Raw genomic sequence first — 25,881 nt, forward strand, 5'->3', positions numbered from 1 at the left:
ATCACTGTATAAATAATGAATACAGTCAGTCAAAGTTCTTTATTGCGATAACTTAATATCATACAAAGACAATGGCATAAAAAACAACAAATAACATGAATAAAAAGAAGCAGATTAAAAACAATTAAAAAACAGTTAAAACTTTAAAAAAGAGCATTTCAGATAAAAAGCAATGTACCATGTACAAATCATTAAGACTTTGTAATTGCGTGGTATTAATGAATACATTTGTAGAGTGCAATGCTTTCAAGGTACAAAGATGACGTTTGAGACATTTGGGAAGTGGAGTGGTGTGTCAGAGTTCTCTCTGAAGGGAGGAGCTTAGTCCTAGGCAGTAACCACCACAATGGTTGCAAGACTAAACAGTATTTGTGGACAAGTCGGTGCCTTTCATGAAGTGCAAGCTGTTTATGGGACTGGCAGATTGCCTGGAAGATGCAGTGCTAAGGAATTGCTAGCCAGTCCAATATTCAGAAATGAACAGAAACATGTGCATGTCAATTTAATCTGAGCACTAATCTGGCTGTCACATGCTGAACATACTGGTGTTTAAGGGATAAGTAGCCAGGTGTTTCTAAGTATAAGAAATTACAATATTCTAGCTTGATGTAGTAAGAGTCTGCTGGTAAGATCTCTATATATTTAGATTTTATAGCATGTCCGTAATGCCATTTTCTGTTATTTGTTTTAAAGAGCATGTGAAGTCCCTTCATAGATCATTATATCTCTCTCCCTGTGATGTCACTCAGGGACATATAGTCAGCGACCTGGTTTGACCTACTGATACCAGTAAATTAACAGTACTATTTCTCATTGCTGATTTTAGGCTGCTGCCTACAGTATTAGCTTAACAAAGTATCCATATGTATTTTGTACTACAACTTACCTGTAACTGTCATTCTGCTTGTTATATCGCACTAAGGCAAAAATATCTGCCATGCTGGTTAAAGAAAATGAGTGTTAACTTAATATTCACAACCCTTTGAAACCTTGAATGTTCTTGTATTTCAGTCATAGTAAACCTGGGACCCACACAGGTTTTGATATAGGGGCCAGATGTACGACCCTTACATTTTGAGACTCGCAAAATGCAATTTACAACAGTGTCTTAGCCACTGGGGTCGCAAATTGCCTGCCTCATTCATTTTCATGAGGCAGGCACTATTTTCGACCCTATTAGGAATGGCTAGCACTCACAGGGATGGTGGCCTACTGGGTTCAGCCGACCACCATGTCTGTGACTGCTTTTTTAATAAAGCAGTTTTTTTTCAAATGCAACCCATTTTCCCTAAAGGAAAACAGATGCATTTTAAAAAGAAAATGAAACATATCTGTTAAATTTTTTAAAAGCAGGCATATTTTCACGCACACTCACCCTTCCTGTGTACAAGTGGCTTACCACCTACTTGAAGTAGGTGGTAAACTGCGAGTGTTTTGTGACCGCAAATGCAGTCACAAAACAATGATATAATCCATTGTGACTCGCAATTAGGAAGGGACACCCCTTCCTAATAGCATGAGTCGCAAATGCTATTTTGCGAGTCACCGACTCACAAAATAGCTTTGTACGTGCCAGGACCCTTTTTGGCGTGCCAATTTTCCGTTTGCAACTGCAAAAAATGGTTGTACATCTGGTTCTTAAAACAGTGATACAGTAGCAATAGGTAAACTGTTATTGATTTTGTTTTATGTGACTCATGAGAAGTACAATACCTACAATAGGCAAAAGGATCATTGATGACAATAAGCACATCCCATCTCCCAGAAGTCCTACAGATGGAATGGGCATATAGGAACTGCGAAGAGCATAAGCAGCATCACAGTATACTGAGAGTCAGATAACCAATGGGTCAGAGCTCAAATGTTATTTAAGATAGCTAAAGACATTAGCCATGCCTCTCTTGCAAATACTACCCTAAATTCAGAAAAATATGCAGAATAACACACAGGATTTACCCACACAAATCCAACTTTGACATTTTATATGCAGATTTGACTAAAATGGTGAATTTGCCTCTGCCTGAGTATTCTGCCTAGTCTTTTTGTAAGTACAGTAAACATGATATTACAGATAAAAACAAGTATTTATGAAATTTGAGGCTTACAATGAGTGATACTGTGCTCCAAGTAGTGCACTTCACACACAGTTAGTAAAACTGTGCTTCAAGGTGTGAGGCTTAAACCCAGTAAACGAGATTGTGCAGCAAGATGTGAGATTTGCATTCAATCAATAAGATGGTACACCAAGATGTGGGACTCACACTAAAGGAGTGAGGCTGTGCTCCAAGAATTAAGATGTTAGATATTTGCCAGTTGGTATAATGCAATACTGTAAAAGTACCACATGATTGCAAGATCACCAAGGTGTCCACCTAGTGAGGCAGTAATGTCATCCAAGTAGTAAGTCACTGCTGAAGGTATTTCTGCCTCATTAAGGCATTTATTGAAAGAAAAATGCTGTAAAACATATTAACAATGAGAGTATAAATCACGATGAAAATGTAGATTCAAACTACTTTGTAATGAAAAACTTCCATTCAGATCAGACCCTAAAAGCTGGGCCAGGTCTGATTCAATTATTTGGTAAATGAGTACCAACATTTGAACAGACAGTAATACTTCCTGGATAAAGATTTCACCTTATAGGTACCTATCCTGTTTATTGCCTTAATACAGTAAAAAGCAAATGAAAATGACCAGTTAACCTTTTATAGTGGTGTGCCACCGCACTACACCATTGGTGGAATTTATTTATCAACGTTTGATCTGTTTGAGTTAGAAACAAAATATTTTTATTGATGTTTGAAATTGGGTTACAGTTTGAGGGGGGTGGAAGCCTACACAAGCAGAAACCACACTCTCTGTCAGGGTGAAACACAAGCAAACCCATAATTAACCTGTGCTTAATCCTCTGGAAGCTTTGCACAAAATCATCCAGGCTTTAATTAGAGGCAATATGTGAAGTATTGCTGCAGCACTTCACACAGTAATACAGTGAAAACACAACACAAGAAAAATCCCTCACCTATTTAGAAAAACAGAGTACAATTTGATAGATTATTTGACATGAAATGACATCAATCTGGTCAGTAGAACCAGAGATATACAATTTTAAAGATTTCAGGTAACAGCGATGAAGCGTGGGCTCTACACAGGGACCAGGTGAGCCCTGCTGAAAGAGTCACCTTCAAAGTCTAGCATGAAGCGTTCCATTCACGTTGGAAGGGGCCATGAGTAGTAGGGAGAGCGTTGCCGACGGTTGTCACTGTAGAGCAAAAATCTTGTCAGGCGTCACTGACAGTCGGTGCAGAAGCATTGCGTTAGCGGTTTCCATGACCTGTTGTTGCTGAAGCACAAAGTGCAGATCTCGCACTGCTAGGTGTCGGTGGTAGTCGATGTAGTGTGAAGAGTCAGGAGAGCCGGAACTTTGCATTGGTGGGCGGTATGGGCTGCACGATCTTGGTGCATATGGGCTAGTTTGCATTCACAAAGAGCCCACAACTTCAGGATTTCCCCTTTTCTTTGGAGAGAAACTCAACTGATGTCACTCCAAGGGTCCAGGACCTGAGGGGCACATCTTGGGGGTCAGGAACTCACTCCAGCAGTGGCCAGCAGAGCTCATGCAGGTCTAGTTACAGTTCCAGGCAGCGGGTGAGCTGGGCAGTTGCAGTGGAGCCTATGGAGCTTGTTATGTCACCTGTAGGTCAAAACAGGAAGTCAAGTCAGTTGACCTTTGGAGTCACTTCAGCCTCGGATGAAGGGTGCAGGCCCAGTCTTCCTTCTCAACAAGCAGAGCTGCAGGCAGCAGAGCAGCAGATTTGCAGCGCAGCAGAGTGGCGGCCCGTCTGGCATCAATACAGTACAGCATTGCAGTATCCACAGGTCCAGGAGTGTACTGAAGAGTTGGATCTGTGGGTCCATATATGTATACCTGGGGCCAGCTTCAAAGTAAGAGAATATTCTAGAGAATTCCCTTTGAAGTCCTTGATGTTTCCTGCCTACTTTGCCCTGGCTCATAGCTGGCTGCATGAAAAATGCAGTGATGACAAATCCTTTGTGTGCAGGCAGGGTAAACCTATTCATTTGCAAGTGTGACTGTGCCCAACTCCACCCCACCATCAAGCCCATTCGGGCACATCTAATCCCTCTATTGCTCGGCTGTCTAGGAGGAATAAAGAAAGTCCAACTGTCAACTACACTCAATTGTGTGACCCTGAAACAGGCTTCTGGCACCAAATAGTTAGGGTAATAAAACGCCAACTTTCTAAAAGTGGTATTTTAAAAACTGTAAATTAAAGTCTGACTTTACAATTAAAGAGGAAGTATATTATCAATTTTTCAGACACCAAACATGACGTTCACATCTGCTCCCAATTGAAAGTTATCACTTATCAAATGTAATAGGAAACCCAATGTTACCCTATAGGAGAGGTAGACCTTGCAGTATTGAAAAACAAACTTTAGAGTCTTTCACTACCAGGACAGGAAGAAGTTAACCGTACATGTTCAATTTCTTTTAAATACAATGCACCCTGCCCTTTGGGTGGTGAAGGGCATTCCTCTGGGTGATTTATATGTATTAAAAAGAAAGGTTTAGGCCTAGGTCGCAATGGCAGTTTAAAACTGCCCACACAGGTTGCAATGGCAGGCCTGAGACATGTTTAAAAGGCTACTTAAATGGGTGGGGCAATCAATGCTGGAGGTCCATGAGTAACATTTACATAGGCCCTGGTTGCATTTAGTATCACTTTACTAGGGACTTACAGGTAGATTAAATGGGCCAACAAGTGTAAGCTAATTTGCCACCATATTTAGAGGAGGGAGCACACACACTTTAGCACTGTTCAGCAGTAAAGACTTAAGGCCAACAAAAACAAGAACAGCAAAAATAGTGGTGTATGAATGACAGGTCGAACAGTTGCATTCTGCATTTTATGCAGCAGATGGTGAATTATGTTGCCAGTGTGGTAAATCTAAAATTATTCAGAAAATGCTTTGCTGTAAATCTGCAGCTTTCCAGTGGTCCCAACCAAATGCCATTCCATTAAAATCCCTGGTTATGTGATGGATTTCTGATCAATGGTCACCTGAAATAAAAGTGGCTTCACTTCCTGATTTACGTCGAAGTTGTTTCTCATGCACAGGCAAATCATAGAAAAGGATACGTGTGAAGTGAGAGCGAATCATGGATGGTTTAAATGATGATGACGTGTCCTCCCCTTCCTGAAATACTATGGTAACAATGTCATTTCCAATATGGCGCTTCCTTTCTACCTGCAAAAATAAACACAGTCACTGAGAGGAGTCTCGTCACAAACAGGATAATAAGCATGTAGAGTACGCCGAGTTCTTCCTTTTCAACCCATGCATCTACAACTTACTCTGTTCACTAATCCTTTGAAATGATGTGTGTAAACCACCTCACATGGAAAAAGGAACAAATGTTATGTTATGTTATGTTAACATTTTGATAAAGCGCAACAGCTGCCCCAGCAAAGAGGCGTCCCGGTGCTAAAGAACCAAAACTAGAGCTGTACAAAAAGAAGAAGGGAGGCAGACAGGGAGTCCTAAGGAGAGGGGAACAGAGTTTCACTGCTTTAACTTTGAATTGAACAGTTGCACTTTTTATGTGACCATTTTATTGTTAGTTAGTTCTGGTTCTTTTTTTAACCATTTGCAGGACTCTTACTCTGTTTCCTTTGTGGTCATTTGTGTTTATTATTGTGTTCAATACTATCTCTGTATATATAACCTCTACCCTATCTCATCTATGAAGTATCTAAGGAGCAATACATCTAAAATAGCCAACGTATGTGCCACATCGGTCAGAGCTCGATTACATCTTTTGTTTTGATCAAAGCCACCATCAGCAGTAACTTCGTCTCAGTGTAGTCTCCATATAGAAGTCGGGACTGAAAGAGCTTGGAGTTTTAACAAATAACTACCTTCTTGAGAAACTGTACTAGTGTACTATGTGAGAATTTTAAACTGCTGTATAAGACTTCTAGCTTCAACGTTCCGAAATCCAGATTTTCAACAACATTGCATTTACAGCTAGATGTGTGCGAAAATGTAACTTCATTACATTTTTTGAAGCGGACCACATCTGCATGCGTGAAGATGTAACATTTATGTACTTCCCAAAGCTTCACTTGAGGAGCAAGGTTGTTCTGTAATATAGTTTTTACTGTTAAATGCACCCACGTTTTCACTTATATATAGTTTTAATGGTTTTTTCTGCAAAAGTACATACCTTTGGCAGACTGAAGATCATTAAAGGTCAATGTTTTAAATTCTTTTCACAAATCAGAAACAGGTAATGATTTGCTCCTCAGTTCATCACTATGGACTACAATTTGCCAGTCTAGTTTCCCGAGTTTTTAGATACAGCGTGAAACAAGTGTTGGACAACAGATCTGTTTTTGGTGGGTAATATTTGGGGGGTGTTGCTGCTAGCTGTCTCTGAAGAAAATTCCTTATGAAGCAACATTTTTGACATTGAAGCTGCAATAGCAGTTATGCTGTACCTTCAAAGAAAAGTGTCATGAAAACGAGTGAGAAGTTGAGAGTGCTCTGCAAGTGGTGAACTTAAAAAAGCATACACAGATACTTTTGACAAAGGTCCAGTATTTAGGTGCATTTGTAAGAAAGCCAATGTGTGTACATATCTTTGGCGTTGTAAACAAAAAAAAGGCACACACTATTTTGCAATTCTGACTGCAAAGTAAAACAAATGAACATGCAAGGGCGAATTGCATTGTGTCTTTTAAATAAGCAAAATACTCCAAACAACAAGTACTTACTAAACAAAAAGTTGTGATCCAGCAATTAAAATGTTGAGATATCAACAAAGGGAGCACATAAAAGAGCATCCAATGTCTCCAGTATACCAAAAGGAAGACTTGAGCCCTATCATCAAAGCCTAATGTAACAATATAACTATCCAGAGAATGCAATGGCACGGATTGGCAGCCCATCCATAAAATGGCAAACCATAATATAACATAATTTGAAATATAAATGGCAGTTTTAAAAAAAGAATGTAGGCATATAGAATTCTGAGAGACTGATCTAAAATGCAATGTAGAGGCAGTTGATTAAATGTTAGACAAATAGGTGGTAGTTAAAAAAAGGGAGTAAAATTAGAACGCCAAATATGTCCAGAAAGAGAATAATGAGACTGGAAATTCTTGCACTCCTGGAGTGTGTGTACTGGTTTCGTCTAACAATTAAAATGTGAACCGTATCTATCTTTTAAATTTGATTGAGTATATTTACACATATAATAAACTTGCCTATCAAAAAATGGAAAAATAATCCCACATTCTTTCGGGGTCCTATGCCCTTCTGGTAACTTCTATCATAATAGCCTTAAATTAGCAAACCTCATAATAAATTATTCATAATGTCAGATCTAGCAAGAAAAAAGCATCTTACTAAGGTATTCTGTTGTGTTATTTTTGAAATGTGATACACAGTTGAAATAGAAAGCAAAAATCTTTTAGCTTAAATACCATTGGGGCCAATGCACAAAAATGTAGCTCTACTACAAACCCTTAGATATAGCTCTCCAGTCTTTAACTATTCAACATTTCTGACTGGAAAGCAACACCTAGGTGTAGATGTAATACATTTCAATTTCTTCTTCGGAGGGTGTAGAGGCTCCTGCAATTGAATTTATGAGTGTAAAGTTACTATTAGTAACTTTCCACCAATATCGCCATAAAGGAAAATATAGAGTATTTTAAGAAAATATGGGACGGAGGTACAAAGAAATTTTGCAAAACCTGCCATTTGCAAAATAACATGGTTTGTGACCGCAAGATGGCTAATTGTTGAACACTTAACCCATCTGTGATTCATTAACATTCCCCTTCTGAATATCATAAAGAGGTTGCATGTTGACACCTTGGCCCAAGTGAGGTGGTGGGAGGACAGGGCATTGACGGAATCAATAAATATCGACAAAGGGGTAAGACAGGGGTGCGTACTAGCGCCCACACTTTTCACTCTCTATATAAATGATGTCATAAAGTTTCTGATTTACAATGTAGGAGTATAAAATTAAAACTGTAATACAATGTATTATTAATTTTCTTTTAGATTATTGCCTATGGGATCTTGGTATTAGAGCCTGGTTCCATTGTTTTCTCTGGGAATGAGTTGCAGTATGTTGCCCATATGTGGTGCTTGACTTATTTCAAGGCTGTGGTACATATTAGCCAGTTTTATTACTATTAAGACTGTGATAGAACAAAAGGTGTATTTTGTGAATAGCAATTGTGTGTATGTGTGTTTTGTATAAGCGCTCCCTCTTTAAACCTCTCTTAAAATGTCCCCTAACTGCACTCATTTTGTAGTAATTATTCCCCTTTCCTACCACTCCCCATTGTTTGTCCACATTTACTACTAAATCCTATTCTTACATAGCCGAGACCTCCTCCACCGGAACAGATATCTCTGTACAGAAAAGTTAGGAGAGGCAGAGGGGAAGATATTCAACAGTAGGTTTGTGACTTGCATTTTGTTGTACATGAAGTACTACTACTTAAGTACTGCTTCATGTACTCCAAAATGCCTTTTGGGAATCGGGCCACTTTTTATAACATTTAATGTCACTTTGACATGTTGTCATTGAAATCTCTTTGTGTTTGCTATACATTCCTGCCTCTGATCTAACTCCTTATAGACACCCATTGCTCCATGTCTGTGTGATTTACCTTTCCAGCATGCCAAAATTATCCTTCTTTACATTGCTTCCTATATTAGAAATGCACTGATAAATGCATTGTGGGTTATTGAGTTTTTTACACATAGATAGTATTACTCAGCTGGAATGAGGAGGGATGGGTAGTCACGTAGCACCAATTAGAAAACAGGAGGTCACATGAGCACGAGATAAAAGTGCTCAAAATAAAACCACCAGTGAGACATTTTTCACGCGAGACGAGAGAACAGAGTGACTTTTACTGGAGCAGGTATGAGAGCGAGGGTTGGTTTAAGGGATGTTTTATGTAAAAATGGGACATTCAAGAAACGTCTCTTCAATTAAGTTTTTGCACAGATCACATAGATATTTAGTATACAGGGGTAAGTGCAAGACGCACACCGAACAAACGTTTGAACTTAACTAGAGGTTTTTGACTGCATGACTGGGGAGACCAGGTTTCCAGGGGTGAAAGGTGGAGAAGGTTAATTGGATTAGAACGTCGAGGCACGAAGGGAGAGAAGGAGCTCTGTTGCTGGTTACGTAAAAGGGTTTTGTGAACTGCAGGTTTTCAGTAAGGGTGTTAGAATGCGAGGTTAGCAACAAGGTCGATTTATTAGCCCGTAATGAAAGTTACACAGCATCATGGGGGTGTAATACATGAATTAGGAATTAATATTTATTGAATATAGTTGGTTGTTTGTGAGCATAAATGTAATAACAAAATATGAATATTGGATTCAGTGTACACAGTATTTGAGTAAATGTTACATTTTATTTAATGAGGACAAAAATAATGTACAGGCATGTAATATTTCCATATTTTTATTGTTAATTCATAGTGTCCCCTGATGAAGGGCGTATCCAGCCCGAAATGCATTGGGATATAAATAAACACTGCTTGGAACGAACCTTGGCATCTGTCGTGTATTCACAAGAGGCTCAGATGGGCACAGTTCTACATGAGAAACATGGGAAATATGTCAAACGAACCCCGTATGTGGAACATTGTTTAAGAAAATGAATAGATACGAGTAAAAATTGAGCAACTTGGAAAAATGGACTAAAATGATGGATGATCAGTTGAATTTAATAGCCATGTTGGCGCTACACTGCTGTGCACTGGTTTGGGGCTAAACTGACGCCTCATCTCTGTATAAAATTATCCTTCTTCCCACCAATCCAAGTTCCTTAAGTCATCTCAGGCAAAGCTGTGACTCTTTTCATTTTATGACCTTCTTTCTATACTCCCAACCCTTCTGCTTTATACTGCTTCACTCGCCTTTCTCTCCTCTGAGCTCACTGTGGGCACCAGCACATCTAATTATAGTATCCAAATATTTAATTTAATAATTTTGCTGGGGAAATGCACTGTCGGAGAGTTTGTTAATTTGTCATTTTAGCAGAAATGGTGGACTTGGCAAAGGAATAGCCAGAATTAAGGAGAGGAGGGGAGGGCAGAAGTTACGGCTCATTGCTTGAAAATCAGGTCTGGAAGGATATTAGTATTCCAAACATCAATATTTTGCAGACAATGTAGTTTGAGAAATAATTGACTCGATAGGGAATTGAACCAAGGCTCTCAATGTTAGGTGTTATTTTGAAGGTTGGATATTGCCATGGTTAGTAATTGTTTGTTATGACATGTTTGTTTGTTTGTTCATAAATGATATCTAATGAGAACAGCATGTCCTCCATGGGAGACATTTATATTATACTGAATAAATATTTAAAAGGTCAACGTTAATTCCTTAACAATACTGACACAATAATGGGATAATATGTTCTGCTTTAGTCATGGTCATACTATTCCTGTGCAATGGATTTGAAAGAATATTGTTTTCATAATCAGACATTGCTGCAGCTATGATCTTCGAGCAGTGCTAATTGAATTATACTTATTTACTTGGAATTCTGATATTGCTAAATTGGATATCAAATCAAATTTCACCCCTTGCTAACAAGGGATGCTGGACCAGAGATAACACATCATTTCCTGATTTCATTTTCTGTTTGACCCTTTTAAATTGCTCATAAAAGCCATTAGATTATATATCGTCATAATATTTGGCATCAAATCTTTCTAAGCTTCCTATACTTGTCTGGTTTTCTTATTCACCAGGTATGGGATCATTCTGTGATGAGTGTCAGACACATTTACAACACAGTTGTTTCATTTTGATATTCATCCCTATTTTAGCTGGTTTGCCCTCTACAGATCTGCAAAAAGTCTACACCATTAATCATATATGGTGTATGTGCTTTGTGTGTGTCATACCAGTGCTTAATTTGTAAAATAAGAAGTATTGGGGTCCAAACCTTTGCTCATAAACCTGCAGCAGGAGCTATTGAAGGTCTGGGTGCTAAAACAGCATAATCTGGATTCCAGCTCATGACTTTTTAATCCACCTCCAGACCCCTTCTGCCTTTTTATCTCTCTTAGAGTGGGTTGATGATTGGGCTTTTGAAAAGACCTAGGCAAACGTTTAATTAAGCTGGTGAAATCTATGAAATTTCAAAATTCACAAATTTAGCAACATTTCTCAAAGTTTCATATAGAACACTTTTAGTTAACTTTTTTAAGTAAGTGTGCAGCATGCATACAAAAAGTGTTTCAAGATAACAGCAGAGGATTAGTTTGCACATATAATGTCTTGCTGTGAAATATGTTCTACTAGTTTTTTGCAAGACAATTTTATGCGAGGTTGTCCTTGCCTGAAATAGTCAAGCAAATAACATTACAAAAATATATGAAATAATATTACAATATTTTCATGGACTTTGGTGAAATTGCACTAGAAATAAATACTGAATTTTTCACACCTCTTCGTCTAAGACTAGTCTAGTGTCCAGGATAGCACTAACTCATTCATCAGTGACAGACTGTTTGCCCTTCAAACCCACCAGACCTCTGTCTTCCCCTGTCAAGAGTAAAGCATTACTCCCAGGTGCATCATAGGCAGGATAGATCCCTCAGAAGGAGACTACCAACTTTTAAAAGCTATTCACCTGCTAACACCTTGTCATCTCCAGGCATTTTATAGCACCTGAAGAAGAACCACGAAGAGCTGTGAATTTCCATATATATATACAACTATCTGTTCACTAAAAAATGTTAGATCATTGTGGCTGCTCATCACAAAACCAATCTGTCCTGTTCGTATCCTCTTTGATTGTAGTGGCTCTGCATTATGAAATCTGTTATCAATCATACGTTTACCGAGTTGATTTATGAAGCCTTCATTAAGCATGTGCATAAAACACATAAAAGGTAAAAAACATATCTTTAATATTTTTAACTGGTAGCTCCAAGGACTCCGAAAGGACTCTGAAAGCCACTAACTCGTACAAAACACACATTTCGCAGTCTACATTGAACTTAGAACGTAATGCAAACGATGTAGGCATCTCAATTTTTTTATTTGCTTTATTATTCCATATATTAATTAAGCATGGTTAAAAGTGATTTACATTTGATATGGAGGTGTAATAATGTTTTTAGTCGGAGGTTGACATTAGACTGCCAAAAAATAAATCTAAAATGAGGAACTATCTGCTGGATTTTATTTGCATTGCTATTCACAAAGTACTTCAGAATATAATAGATTGTCTTATAAAAACTGTATCATCTCGTTGGCTGTAGATTTTCCACTTCTAACTCCAGTGTAACAATATTTTTGGTAACCATAGCTGGATCACAATATTCATGTCAACCGAGAGTCAACGCTATTCTGGTACCACACCTCCATAATACCTACCACACACATATTGTCGTAGGCCTGTGTGAAACAAAGCATGACTTTGAAGTGGTTTTTAGAGGATAAGACCACAATGTTGTATGACTGTTTTCCTGAGGCATGTCTAAAACATGTTCAACATGATTAAACACTTTTATCATTTGCCTTGGTTAATTGTTATATTTAGGAGTTGCAATTTTGTAGTTGACTGTTTCACAAGTGGACTGCAATTGCCAATGCAGGTGTGTTTTCACATTTGCATGAAGGTCAAACCCCCATTTCTGCCTCCTGCACCTGAAAGGTTATTATGAAAAAACTGAAAGCTCAATAGTCAAATTGTGACAACTCGAAGGGGCTCAATCCATGTCGTCACCAACAAATCAGATAAATATGTGCTTTTTGATCAAGTGCCTTTTAGGGACTGCAATGTCCATTTTTGGTGTTTTACACTTTTTCTAATTGGGCCACATATATATTTTGGTTTAGGTAGGTATCAGGAAAGGGATGTTTCCTAGAGATTTGCAAATGATTCATTGTCAGTGCCCACCAGGGCCGGACTGGCCATAGCAAGCACCGGGCAATCCCCCGGCTCGCCCCACTGGTGGGGGCCGGTTTTGGGCCCCACCCCACGGCGGCACCTCCAACACCCCCTCACCCCTGGCCGAGCACTTTGCCAGGGCTGGTTATGGTTCCCAGTTCAGCGCTGGTGCCCACAACACGATTTTCCAAAACCCTGTTAGTTTAATTTATCTCCAATTGTGGATTAAAGTGTTGTTCATTAGAGTTATTAATACAAAATGCAAGTAAATGATTGGCCACCTTCAGTTTGGAAGCTTCAATTAAAATTGGGATAGTAAGAGAATTTTGTTCTGGATAGCACTCATAAATATATTAGGGCTTCACTTAGTGTTTGGTGGGCGGTTCATCTTGCTGGGAGGTCGGCAGACGGCACTCTCTGGAGGAGGACTGCCCAGCAGATAAGGAGATCCCTGCTATGCAGTTGAGGATCTCTGTGCTTTCTGTAGAGCTGTGCGTTGGCAGCTACACTGAAGACACTGGTCCTTAGTCAAGTGGGGACTGTGTTTGATGGATGCTCTTGGCAGAGGGCTTTGGTCTCAAAGCAGGAGTTTGTTTTCTGATACCAAAACAAAAAACAATTGCTCTGATGCTCTCCCTGTGCTGTGGAGCAATTCTTGGTTTTCCCTACCTGGGTCTGCAAAGTCTTGCATCTTGGTTTCGGGTAGGGAAAAAGAGGGGCCATTACCCTGCCCTGAGAAGAGTGTAGAGAGCAAAACCTTGAACTGTCAGCCCAGTGGCAGACAAGCTATCAGGTTTTACACCAGAGGCAAAGCTGTGCCTCAACCAACATTAACCCAGTGCTCCCCTGACTAAATAGAGCAGGAGAACTGCAAGTCTGGTGAGGCCGAAACACCACTGACCTATTATGGTGCTCCCTTTCTGCCAACCTCTATATGGCCCTCTTAGGTTTCAGCACTTCAGAATCACAATGTCTTTTGACTTAAAAGGTTGTTCAGAACTAAACCACAACAGGTAGAAGCCTATATGATGTGAGCTGTCTATGTAAATATGCTGCATTTTTCTTACCAATGTTTAAAATGTAAGAATTGTAAATATTACAGGAAACTAGATGTGTTCCATGGTAAATATTGTTAAACATACCTGTTGCTTGTTTTCTTTAGAATATGGTAACATGGTTGAAACATGAAACATGATCTCGTGACCTTGGTATACTGTGTATATGGAATGGATTCCTGTTGTGTCATCTGTCCAGAAAAAATAAATTGGTTAGCGGTTGGATGCAGCCAGAGGCATGAGAGTGTTACACAGCAGCAAAGTTAACAATCATTCATAATACAAATAAACTGTAAACAACAGGTAAAACTGATCAATAGTTAACAATCGCAAAATCAGAGTAACAGGCAAAGCATTCCAATTCCTGAAGGTGCTCTTAAAAAGTTATTTGTGAGTGATAAAAAAATGCATATATTCTTGATATGCACACAAGGAAGTTTTTGTAATCATGGGGTTCGGGGCTGGCATTTCAAGTACTAGGGATATGTGTTTTGCTCTGGAGAACCTTGTCTCAGAAACTGGTTTCTACTATTTTATAATGTATGGCATTCACAGAAGAGTCTGGATGAACTACGGCTGCTAGGAATGGGGATGATCTGCAGACTTTGGAACTGTCCCTTCCACCTCTCCTCTCACCACTCATGAACTGGGGGGGAGCTGGTGGATGAGGTGGACGGCGCTTCCCTGTTACTCCATGACCGCTGCCCACGATGGAACTTTGACGATGCCCCCTGGGCGGAAACCATAACTGTCTGTACTTACCGCGATACCCAAGCAACCTTGGCTGATGCCCGGTGGAGCTGTCGTATGCAGTTATATAGGAGTTTGGCTCTGGATCACCCCTCGACCGTCACCTACCCAGCCGGACATCAGACATTGTTTTCCTCATCCCCCGTTGTGTTTCCTACCTGCATTCCTTAACCCTCTTTTACCTTTCCCACTTTACCTTTCACTCCTCATAAGATGTGTGTACGCGCTAATAATTCATATTATTGTGTAATCTCATGTTTTTCTCCTATGTCTATACTTGGTTTTGTAATTTATGTAACCTGTAACTCGCTGATCCTCATGTAAAGCACTCTGATACCTCTGGGTCTAGCCAACGCTATATAAAACTTTGCTAATAATAATAATGAATATCTTGATTGTGGATCCTGATGATAGTAGACATGTATAACTTCCTTTCAAGGTCAGGCTGAGAGACAGAATGAGGTGGTTCGCCAGCCTCCCATAATTAAAAAAAAATCATAAATAAAACACCTACATGTATGCATACATAGAGGAGCTTGGGGCCGGCTCTCTTCATTCACTGGTCTGCTCAGCTGTCATTTAAATTTTGATTTTGCCCACCTCAGCATGGAGCACAGCACCGTGGGTCAGCTCACTTCAGTCATTGGCCTCCTGCCTTACGACAGACAGCATTTTTACTACTAACATGTGTATATCCTCATAAAAAGGCCAATTCGTTGCCATGTTTGTTTTCTTTCCATTTGTTATCATTTTCTAATTTTGTACAGTCAAACTTGTATGTTTAAACTATATTGCGATAAAATGTTCTCTGCAGCAATAATAATCATATTTTCTGGTGCATTAACACGAAATGGGTTTCTACACTGCCCCAAGTACACCTCTCTGGTAAGAAGGTTCCATAATGTTCTACACAAATTATACATAATGGTTATTTTTAAAGTTAAAAATAGCACCGCTATTATATGTTTGCCAAGTATAGGTGATAGCCTGTTTGCTTTTTTAGACCCTTTTTTCATGGCAACTCCTGATAAATGGAAAAATAACCATTGCTCCAGCTTGCAATGCCCACGTCTAGTGGCTTTGTCAATGATTGTCTTACTTTGGATCAATGGAGATCCAACTGAGTTTTCTGTTCCCACTTACGTTGACTATTGTCACATTTTGTGCGTTTTTCTGCTTCCCCACTCTCAAGTGCCATTTGATTTTGTTTTGATACTGGTATAGGAGACCCACAATCTCCACCCCCTTTTCCTCTCTATCCTCCCATTCCCATCCTTCATACTCTTTTTATAAAAGTGATAATCCCATTTAACAGGAGCCACCTGTACCATCCCCCATTCACACAATCCTTCTCCTTGGCCACTTCCTCAATGCCCCTTGCTCCAACTTCTGTCTTCACTTCGCTCATTTCACTTTCCTCTCTCTCTCATTTTCTGTTACTACCTATACTTTTTATTTTCTTTGCCTTTCTCCTAATATTTCTATTTTCTTTACCACCCACTCTCTGCCTCCTTTCCTCCATCACTTTTTTCATCTGTCTTCATTTTCTCCATCCACTCTTTGGTGCTTCTTCCTTTCCCGTCGTAGAAAACAGACTACCATAACATGATTTTACTGTTACTATGTCCCAAATTTATTTTCAATTTTTAAAAATATATGTTCTATTTATACGTATCGTATTATTTCCGTTGTTGTAAGCGATTTTCGGAGTTCTTTTACACATCCCATCAAGGATTAAAATGAATTTAGTTTGGGAATAATCTTTCATTAAAATAGTAATTCTTTAAAATAAATGTTTTCTTGATAGATGCTTTAAAAGTTTAGATTTACTACATGTCAGTTCTCTAGAATAGGTTTTAATTTACAGAATACACTCACAGGAAAGGTCTACAAGAAAGATCTACAAGAACGGCATTCAGTTTTTTAAGTGTAATGTAATCCAAAACCCTATTTAAGAAATTGGGTTGTCAGTGTTTTCTTGCTTCCATTAGCCACCAACCTTGTTCCTCAAGGAATATTTCTCAGCTTCTAGAAATTAAGATATTGCAGTGTGAAGGTCTTCTGTCAAATAGGCAGAAGCAATATTATTTTCTATTTCTGTCTATAAAAGCTGTATTTTGCGTTGCCCTACATATAGTTGGTAAATCGCAAATGATACCATCCTGCTAATTCTGCTTTGATAAGTCAGAGCTAGGAATTCATTCCACATAAAAAATGCATTTCATGCATAAAAGTACAAGTGGCACACAATTCAGTTAAATATTATGTAGTCAAGAGTGCACATAGATGCAGGGCACTATTGACATACGCATGTTAGAGAACATACATGTTGGAGTACATGCAAATACACTGTAGAAATGTTATATGTACTCTTAAATGCCTTTGTGAATTTGCACAAAAACCTTTATAATATACAGGGAGCATTCAAATACAATTAGAAATTAATGTGCCTTTCTGCACTTTTACTAATAGGAAGTTGGACATTTCTCGGCCAGCTCACAAAGGCATATAAGAGTACATAACAGAGTACTCCTATTATTCTAATCTTCAGACTAATAAACGATTTTGTAAATTGACCTCTTAAATGTCAACTTTTTCCTGAAAGCAGAAGAAACTATATAGATGTATAAAGCATTTTTTAAATCACAACACTCAGATTCTGAGGTTGTGACCACAAAAATGCATTTTCTAAGGCAGCAATCCCAGCTCACAAGTTGGTAAACGTTTTTGACTCCTAAAATGAGATTGCATGCTCACACCGATCGGTCTTTGGGATCCCTGTCCCCACATTTTTTGGACATGGTGTTCTCTAGGAATTGCAAAAAACACTTCCAGTAGTGAGCCAAGAGCACTCTTTTCTTTCTGCACTTTCCTAGGCTTCAGGGTTGTGGCCACACCCTGGTCTGACATCATCATTCTGCATTCAAAATGCGACTTTTCCTAAAATTGTATTTTCTTACTTGGAAATCGTAATTTTGTGACTTCCAAAATAGTGACTTCCTATTTGCAATTGAGAATCTGTAGGAATAGACTGTTGCATACATTTCATTTTGCGATTCCCTAATAACGATTACTACAAATTCGCAATTTAGAAATCAAAAAAACTAAGTTTCATACATATGACCCTAAGACTCTTTTAAGGAGCTTAGATTCCTTCAGCTGGGCCATGCAGCAGACTGTATCAGGAAAATGTACACTTGAGTTGGCTAGTCTTGCCTCGAGAATCAGCTGGACTGTATTGTCATGCGGCAAAGAGCTTCGGGTGGGGTCAATCTGATATTCTTGCCCATCAAGTCACACCTTTGGCCACAACTTGGGTTGTTGTTTCAGGTCTTATGGACACAACTAAGGCCCTCAGGACTTTAGGGACAGCCCGTGGCAATTTGGAATAACTCAGGAGAGGTCAACAGCAAGGTCCAGCTCTTTTCTAGTTTCAACAGTCACTGGTCACCCTAGGGAAAAGGCATTGTCCCATATTTTATAACCCTGTAGCCACACATAAGTCAGTCATCTAGTCATTGTCCTGCTTACACGTGGGAGCAGGTCCAGTCCTTCAGGTCTCCTCACAGGTCTCAAGCAGCAGGTGCAGTCCTTCTTCTGTTCATCCACAGGTTTTGTGAGGAGCTGGTGGTGATGTTTGTGTCCAATTCAGTAGCCAATGGGTGGGGGTGACTCCTGTTCACTCTGTGACCAATGGCGAAAGTGGTCCCACGGGCAACCCTACCTACTTTTACAGCATATCTCGCTTGCCTTACTACAAACTATCTTTAAGTGCACTAAGGAAAATCCAAGATGGCACAGTCCTTCTGCTCTTGTTGGAAACTGTGCCAGTGAGAGGTGTATTTTGGGGAATTAGCATCCCCCTCCTCCTAACCTACACTAAAATGGTGCTGTGACAACCTCCCTTTGCTACTGGGCTGGTGCGCTACTAGTTAACTTCCTCAGGTCTGTCCTTACACTAAACCATGACAGAACTGACATCACTTCTATCTCTTTTAAGTTAATGAAGTATGTGGGAACTCCCTAGCTGCCCTTACCGTGCTGATAGGAATCATACTCTCCACAGCCTATTCTATTAGCAGGCCTAAGCCATTGTTTCTGCCCCGGGTGCATATTTCACATCTCATTAAGATTAAGCACTGGTGGGGCAGCTGCTGGAGAGCTTATCCATACTAGTCTCCAGGAGCTTCAGGCAAGGAAATTGTAACTTTCTAAAAAATAAAAATCTTAAGTATTTAGGTATTTATTACAAACCTAACTTAACCATTGAATTGGATTTTTAATAAATAATAAAAATAGAGGTGGAACCATTTTTGTAGCTTGTCCTAAACATGAGATACAAGAACTAATACTTAATAGGCACTCATATTTTCCTTAAAGGACAGTCAGGACCAGAGCCTCTCACAGTAAAAATTGCTTTTGGGACCTTGTCATGGCATGGACGTGGTAATAGTACATTTCTACATGTGCCGCATTTAAATACATTGTGCCCTACCTTGTGGGCTACCAAGACTACATAGGGGTGACATCAATATTTCAAAGGGAAGTTGTTTCCCTGTCAAAAGAACTATTTGACAGGTTGGACTACAGGTTTAAGCTTCAAAAGTGAAGCGATGTTTTCCTTGGCATGTCAGTAGATGACACAATACGTCTACAGGTGATATTTCATTTTTCATGCCACTGGTTTTATTTCTGCACCTTTTACCGCAGACTTATAGGAGTGCTAAATGTGCCAGCCAAGGATTAACCAATGTCTGCATGTTTTATAGCTCAGAGCACATACTCTGGAAACTGGACTGTGGTGCAGCAGTGTGCAGAGCCTAAAAACAGGAATACAAACGAGCAAAAACCAAGGTGACCAAGCAAAATGTCCATTTTCTTACACACATGAATGGCAAAGCAAAACTACCCAACTACATCCACTAGTGGATACATATACACATTGAGTAAGACAAGAGCACATGCCAGCAGAGTGAAACTGGGAAGACCTCCATTCTGAAAATGTTTAACAATGAGAGCAATTAGACTAAGGTGCTACTATGATCACGGATTTGCCCTCTTACAATGTTATTAGGGGTCGCAAAGTGAGACAGCATAAACAGGATAATTTTTCTTATTTCTGTCCTCCAGGTGATTTCATGCAGTTGTTAGTAAAACAAAATGCATTACATGCAAATACAATTATTATAATGTTTAAATGCATTTATGTTAGAATAATTAATTAGTCAATTTTGATGCACTCTTTAATTAAATTTAGGATTAAGAGTAGGTTTCGGGTTTTGGGCTACTGGTAGTCTTAGTGTTATGGCTCAGGGATTTGATTAATTCTAGGATTAACATTAGGCTAAGTGTCACAGCTGTGATTAATCACAGGGTAAGATCCAGTCTTATGCTAAATACTAGGGTGAGTCTTAAGCTTACCATTAACATTAGGCTAAGGATCAAGGCTTATGGTTAATGTAAGCCTTAGGGTCAGGGAAAGGGGTTTTTTGCATTATGACTACGGTCAGGGCACAGGAATAGGCACTGCATTATGCTTAGGGTCAAGGCTATACCCTGTCATAGATGTGGTGTTAATTTGGGCTATTTGTTAGGGTTAGATTTAGATTTAGGCTCAAGGTTATCGCTGTGCCTAGGTTCAGAGTTTAGCATGTACATTAGGCTTAGGTTTAATACTGGTTCATTAAAACTATTGCTTACCACGTTTTTAGATTGCAAGTTCAGGATTCCAGTCATAACCATTGTGATCATGTTTGTATTATTTTTATCCCATTATTATTTATACTTTTTGTACAGCATTGGCGCTGAGAAAATAATCTTGTCATCATGTTACCTTAAGTATTAATGCTTTATTCCACATGAATGTTACAATGTGCACTGATATACTACATTGTTAAATTTGGATTTGATATATATATTAACCTGAGGTGTTCATTTTCCTTAATATTCATGGTAAATTCCATGATTCCTGAAGGCCTAGAACCCTTTTTATTTGCGGTATTGTGTCTGTAAATTACCTTCATCTGGTTGTAAAGAGTAGCCTCACATTCAATGTTGGCAAATAGAAACACGATTTTTTAAAAATAGGGAATTCAGCAGTGTGTTTATGTATCTCATTATTTATTTCAAGGACTTATCCCATTCTCTCCATGAGAAGATCCTGCTGCCTGCTCATTTTTGTTGAAACAACAATTTCTGTCATGTTTATGCTCCATAGAGTTGTATTGTTAGACAAGTGTATAAGATCCATCCCAGACTGCATGCATTTAGAATGACATGCTCCAACTGGCTTTTGAGTGAGAGCTCTGGTCAGTTGAAATGACAATTGTTGCTTAATTATTTGCTGTGCCACTAGTTATTTCTGCATTAAATACATGTTAGGGTTTTAGTTCTTCCCACATATTGTGTTTTATTTTAACACAGCTCATGTGTTAAGACCTAGAACTGTATTAGCCGTCTTTTTATGAAGTACCATAATTGAAGTCCTAGGGGCCTATTCACAATGGTATGTTCGAAGTTGTTTTGGTTCCACAGTGCCATAAACCCACTCATCCTGCCATCACATATCTCTTCTTTTTCAATAAAGGCTCTTCTTGTTAACTGCCACATCTTCCAGGGGGTTGGGAGAAAAACAGTGCATGCCTCAACTACGTGTCCATTGATTGGTTTGATAGACACCCTCTGGAAAACTCATTTTTGTTGCTGTATTTGAGGGCAGAGTCAGTTCCTGTGGCACCCACTCCCAAAATCATGCCTTGCATCAGGGGATGCTCTCCCAGTCACATATGCTTCTTAAAGTAATCTGCAATACACATTCTGAGAACATTATGAGATGAAATGCATCCCTTAAGGTATGTTGCAAGAAAGATATTTAGACATGACCAGATTATAAAATGACCAAGTCAGTGTATCCGGTCGGGATCCACAGAAACCCCAATCAACAATGTAATTGAAAAGCTCCTTGATTCAAATGGATGTGCTCATTTTTCTACATTTTCACTCTTGGATCCTTCTGAAATCCAGATGGTCACGGTATACATAAACGCAACTCTTCAAGGCCCACCTGTGACCCTATTGTAGCATATATAGCAAATATTGAATGAATGGACATCAAACCACACAAAGAGCGTATTCTGAGTAAATATCTATCTTCATGGCAAGAATGGTTTAATTCCTTTCCATATATTTTCTGTAACAGAGAGTAATATTCACATGATCCGAAAAAATCAGAAATATTATTTTACGGACTGACATGTTTAACTTAAAATCTCTTTATGGGTTCTAAATGAAACTTAAAATAAGAAAACTAATGTAAACATGCTAATGCGCGATAAGATTTCATGCAGATTTGTCAAAAACTATTGGCAAGTTGAAAATTCCCTTTTTCCTCGTCCCCCCTTGACAGATTAGTTGCTAAACTAAGCTCCATGTGCTAAATATCGGCTGAATTTTATGAAGAGCCTTCAAAAACACCAAAGTTACAAGTGAATCAGAAAAAAACTATTTGGCTCAAAATCACAATTTGGTTTCCAAGTTTTTTAAAGATGAATTTTAATTATAAAAAATAAAAGAATCAAAATTAAAATTGTAATCATCGTGTTTGTGTACAGATTTACCTTATTTGACTTCCAACACTTTTGCTTTTTAACAAAACCTGCTGGATGGTTTTTCACAAAACCAAAATTGGATTGTTAGATAGATCAGACTGTTCACCTCATAATGAGATTAAAATTGTTCTCTGTAATGTCTATTCTTTGCATATTTTTCAATAATGCAAGTTTCATCTCAGTAAGAATACTTCACACCTATTAATGATCATCAACAACATATATTTTAAACTCAAAAACATTTGCTTTTTAAGAAGACTTTCTGGATCAATTTCCATGAAACCAAAATTGGATTGTGAGAGGGACGAGGCTCGTTCACCACATCCAAATTTTGTGCAAATCCAACAAGCATTCTTGTGTTAAATGAAAAAGAATTAACCTTTGCGAATCAACATAGAGGGTAATTTGCTATTTGGTTTCCCTACTATAACCTTTTGACCCCTTGATGGTTGTTCATTGCAAGTCCCTTGCTATCAACAGTTCATGTAAGTCTTTGAGCAGTGGAGTATGCAATATATATATAAAACAGATTGTCCTCCTTCCAAAACCAAAGGACCCACGGGAAGTTGTGCATACGTTGGTGGAGCACGCCGAAAATAAAGTTTCTGTACTCAAAATTTCGATGTCAAGCACTCTCAGGACAAGGAAAAGATAATTTACAGGAATCTGTTTATTTACACATTATGCGTCAAACAGCAAAATCCCATTTCTGCCACCGTCCTCTTAGTTTGCTGCACGTGAATAGGTGTGGGGGCCTGAAATCTCCAAACACAAACTCCTTGCTGCTAGCAAAGAATAACACGCACTCTCCAGGAGTCCTGATGAAAAACATTTAATCATGGGCAACAACTCAACTTTTCAGGAACACTGGTTCTCTTGATCATGAGTGCATTCCAACAGTAAAAATTGACTAATAAACACCAACTAGTGACATATTAGAAAGATAAGCAGGCTACTGACCCATATTATCTCCGGTACAGGTGCTGATAGCCATGGTCCTATCACGTCTAGACTATGCAATGCAACTTACCTTGGCCTGCCACTGGGCCTCACAAAACGGCCACAGATGGTACAAGACTAAGTGACTATACTGACTCATCACTCAGCAACTCCACCCCAACCATTGCGGAAAACGATGACCACAACAACGCAGCCCAAACCCTGCACAGATGGATCTCTGACAGCGCCAACACCATAGCCCCCCTCAAGAAAAACAACACCACCCATGCCTAGAAAGCTAGATGGCATACCACCGAACTTCGAGAGTCCAGATGCACTTGCTGCCACCTCAAAAAGGCCTGGAGGAACACCAAGTCCACAGAAGCCTACAACAACTTCAGAGCCGCCACCAACGCCCACCACCAACTCATCAGAAAAACCAGGAAAAAACCGATTGAAGACAGAATCTCTACTCACGCACATAACAGCAAAGAACTCTTCAACATCATCAAGGAGTTTGCCCAACCCACCAGCGAGTCCACTGACATCCCTCCCTCACAAGACCTCTGTGACAAACTCAGCACCTTTTTCCACCACAAAATCAAGAGCATCTACGACAACTTCGACAAAGACAACCAACACACTGAACCCTCATCAACCATCCCCGATACCCTGAAGCCAGCGATCAACAACTGGACAGCCCTCACCACCGAAGACACACTGAAGACAATGAATTCAATCCACTTCGGGGCCCCCACGGACTCCTGACCCCACCAAATTTTCAACAGAGCCACCGACACTATCGCACCCATGCTCTGCCACATCATCAACCGTTCTCTGGCAACCGCCACGTTCCCCGACGACTGGAAACGCGCCGAGGTCAACCAGCACCTGAAGGAACCCTCGGTGGACCCCACGGACCTCAAAAACTACAGACCCATCTCCCTGCTCCTGTTCCCAGTAAAAGTCATCGAGAAAGCCATCAACAGCCAACTCGCCACATTCATCGAAGAGCACAACATCCTTGACTCCTCCCAATCCGGTTTCAGAAAAAAACACAGTACGAAAACCATCCTCCTCACTACAACAGATGACATTTGCACCCTACTGGACAAAGGAGAAACAACAGCCCTCATCCTCCTTGACCTCTCAGCGGCGTTCAACACAGTCTCTCACCACACCCTAATACGCAGACTCCACAACGCAGTGATCCAAGACAATGCCCTCAATTAGATAAGCTCCTTCCTCTCTGGTAGAACGCAGCGGGTCAGACTCCCTCTTTCCTCTATGACCCTACACCAACTATCTGCGGAGTTCCCCAAGGGTCCTCCCTCAGCCCTACACTCTTCAACGTCTACATGGCTCTGCTCGCCCCCATCATCAAAACCTACAGACTCAACATTGTGTCATACGCAGACGACACCCAACTCATCCTCTCCCTATCCAACGAACCCAATACTGCCAGACACAATTTTCGAGAAGGCATGGAAGCGGTCGCCAAATGGATGAAAAACAGCTGCCTACAACCAAACACCAACAAAACAGAAGTACTCATCATGGGCCCAAACCCCAACGCATGGAACAACACCTGGTGGCACCCCGCCCTCGGAAGCCCACCCACCCCGACGGACCACGCACACAACCTGGGAATCATCCTGGACTCAGCGCTCAAAATGGACCGCCAGATCAACTCTGTATCGTCCCCCTCCTTCCACACCCTCTACCTCCTACGTAAGACCTTCAAATGGATCCCCCTCGAACGCAGAAAGATAATCACTCATGCCCTGGTCACCAGCAGACTCGACTACAGCAACGCACTCTACGACGGAATAAACAAAGAAATCACCCACAAGCTACAAGACATCCAGAACGCCGCTGCAAGACTGGTCCTCGACCTGCTAAGAAACTGCCACATCTCCCAGCACCTGTGCACTCTCCACTGGCTCCCCATTGAAGCTAGAGTCACCTTCAAGATGCTCATCCACGCCCACAAGGCCCTCCACGACACCGAACCAGCATACCTGAAGAGCCAACTCAAATTCCACGCACCCCAGAGGACCCTAAGATCAGCCCAGCTCTCCTATGCTGTGGTCTCCCGCACTAGAAAGACCAGATCAGGAGGCCGCTCCTTCTCCTTCCTCGTGGCCCGAGCCTGGAACGCCCTTCCGCTCCACCTCAGACAGACAACATCGCTCTCCATCTTCGCAAGAAACCTCAAAACCTGTCTCTTCGACAGACCTCCCCCTTGATGGACTGGAGCCTACTAAACCCTCCCCCCCAGCGCCTTGAGACCCTTACGGGTGAGTAGTCTCGCTTAACAAATGCCTGATTGATTGGTTGACTGATACAAACACAGCCTATGTGGCAATATGCTTCCCCCCCTTCTTAGGAAGCTGCACTGGCTCCACATCCCCCAGCGCTGCGCCTTCAAAGTTGTATGCCTGATTTTTAAATCTCTGAACGGCCATTGCCCTAAATTCATAGAAAATCTACTTTCCCGCTACACTCCCTCACGAAACCTCCGCTCGGGCCAGCTCCAACTTCTGAC

At 40.1% G+C, this 25,881-nt stretch overlaps 1 protein-coding gene across 1 annotated transcript in view; it reads right to left on the reverse strand.

Annotated features, from left to right (window-relative positions):
- The window catches only part of GARNL3 (GTPase activating Rap/RanGAP domain like 3), a 1,031,878-nt gene that overhangs the window by 122,454 nt on the left and 883,543 nt on the right, over nucleotides 1-25,881 (reverse strand). Inside the window, exons 11-13 of the mRNA XM_078641846.1 lie at nucleotides 14,125-14,228; nucleotides 5,166-5,274; nucleotides 887-932 (exon numbers count right to left, since the gene is read on the reverse strand). Of these exons, the coding sequence (XP_078497972.1) occupies nucleotides 887-932; nucleotides 5,166-5,274; nucleotides 14,125-14,228 (259 nt within the window). The remainder of the gene's footprint in view (nucleotides 1-886; nucleotides 933-5,165; nucleotides 5,275-14,124; nucleotides 14,229-25,881) is intronic.

This window comes from Lissotriton helveticus, chromosome 5_1, assembly GCF_964261635.1.
Source record: "Lissotriton helveticus chromosome 5_1, aLisHel1.1, whole genome shotgun sequence".
Classification (NCBI taxonomy): domain Eukaryota; kingdom Metazoa; phylum Chordata; class Amphibia; order Caudata; family Salamandridae; genus Lissotriton; species Lissotriton helveticus.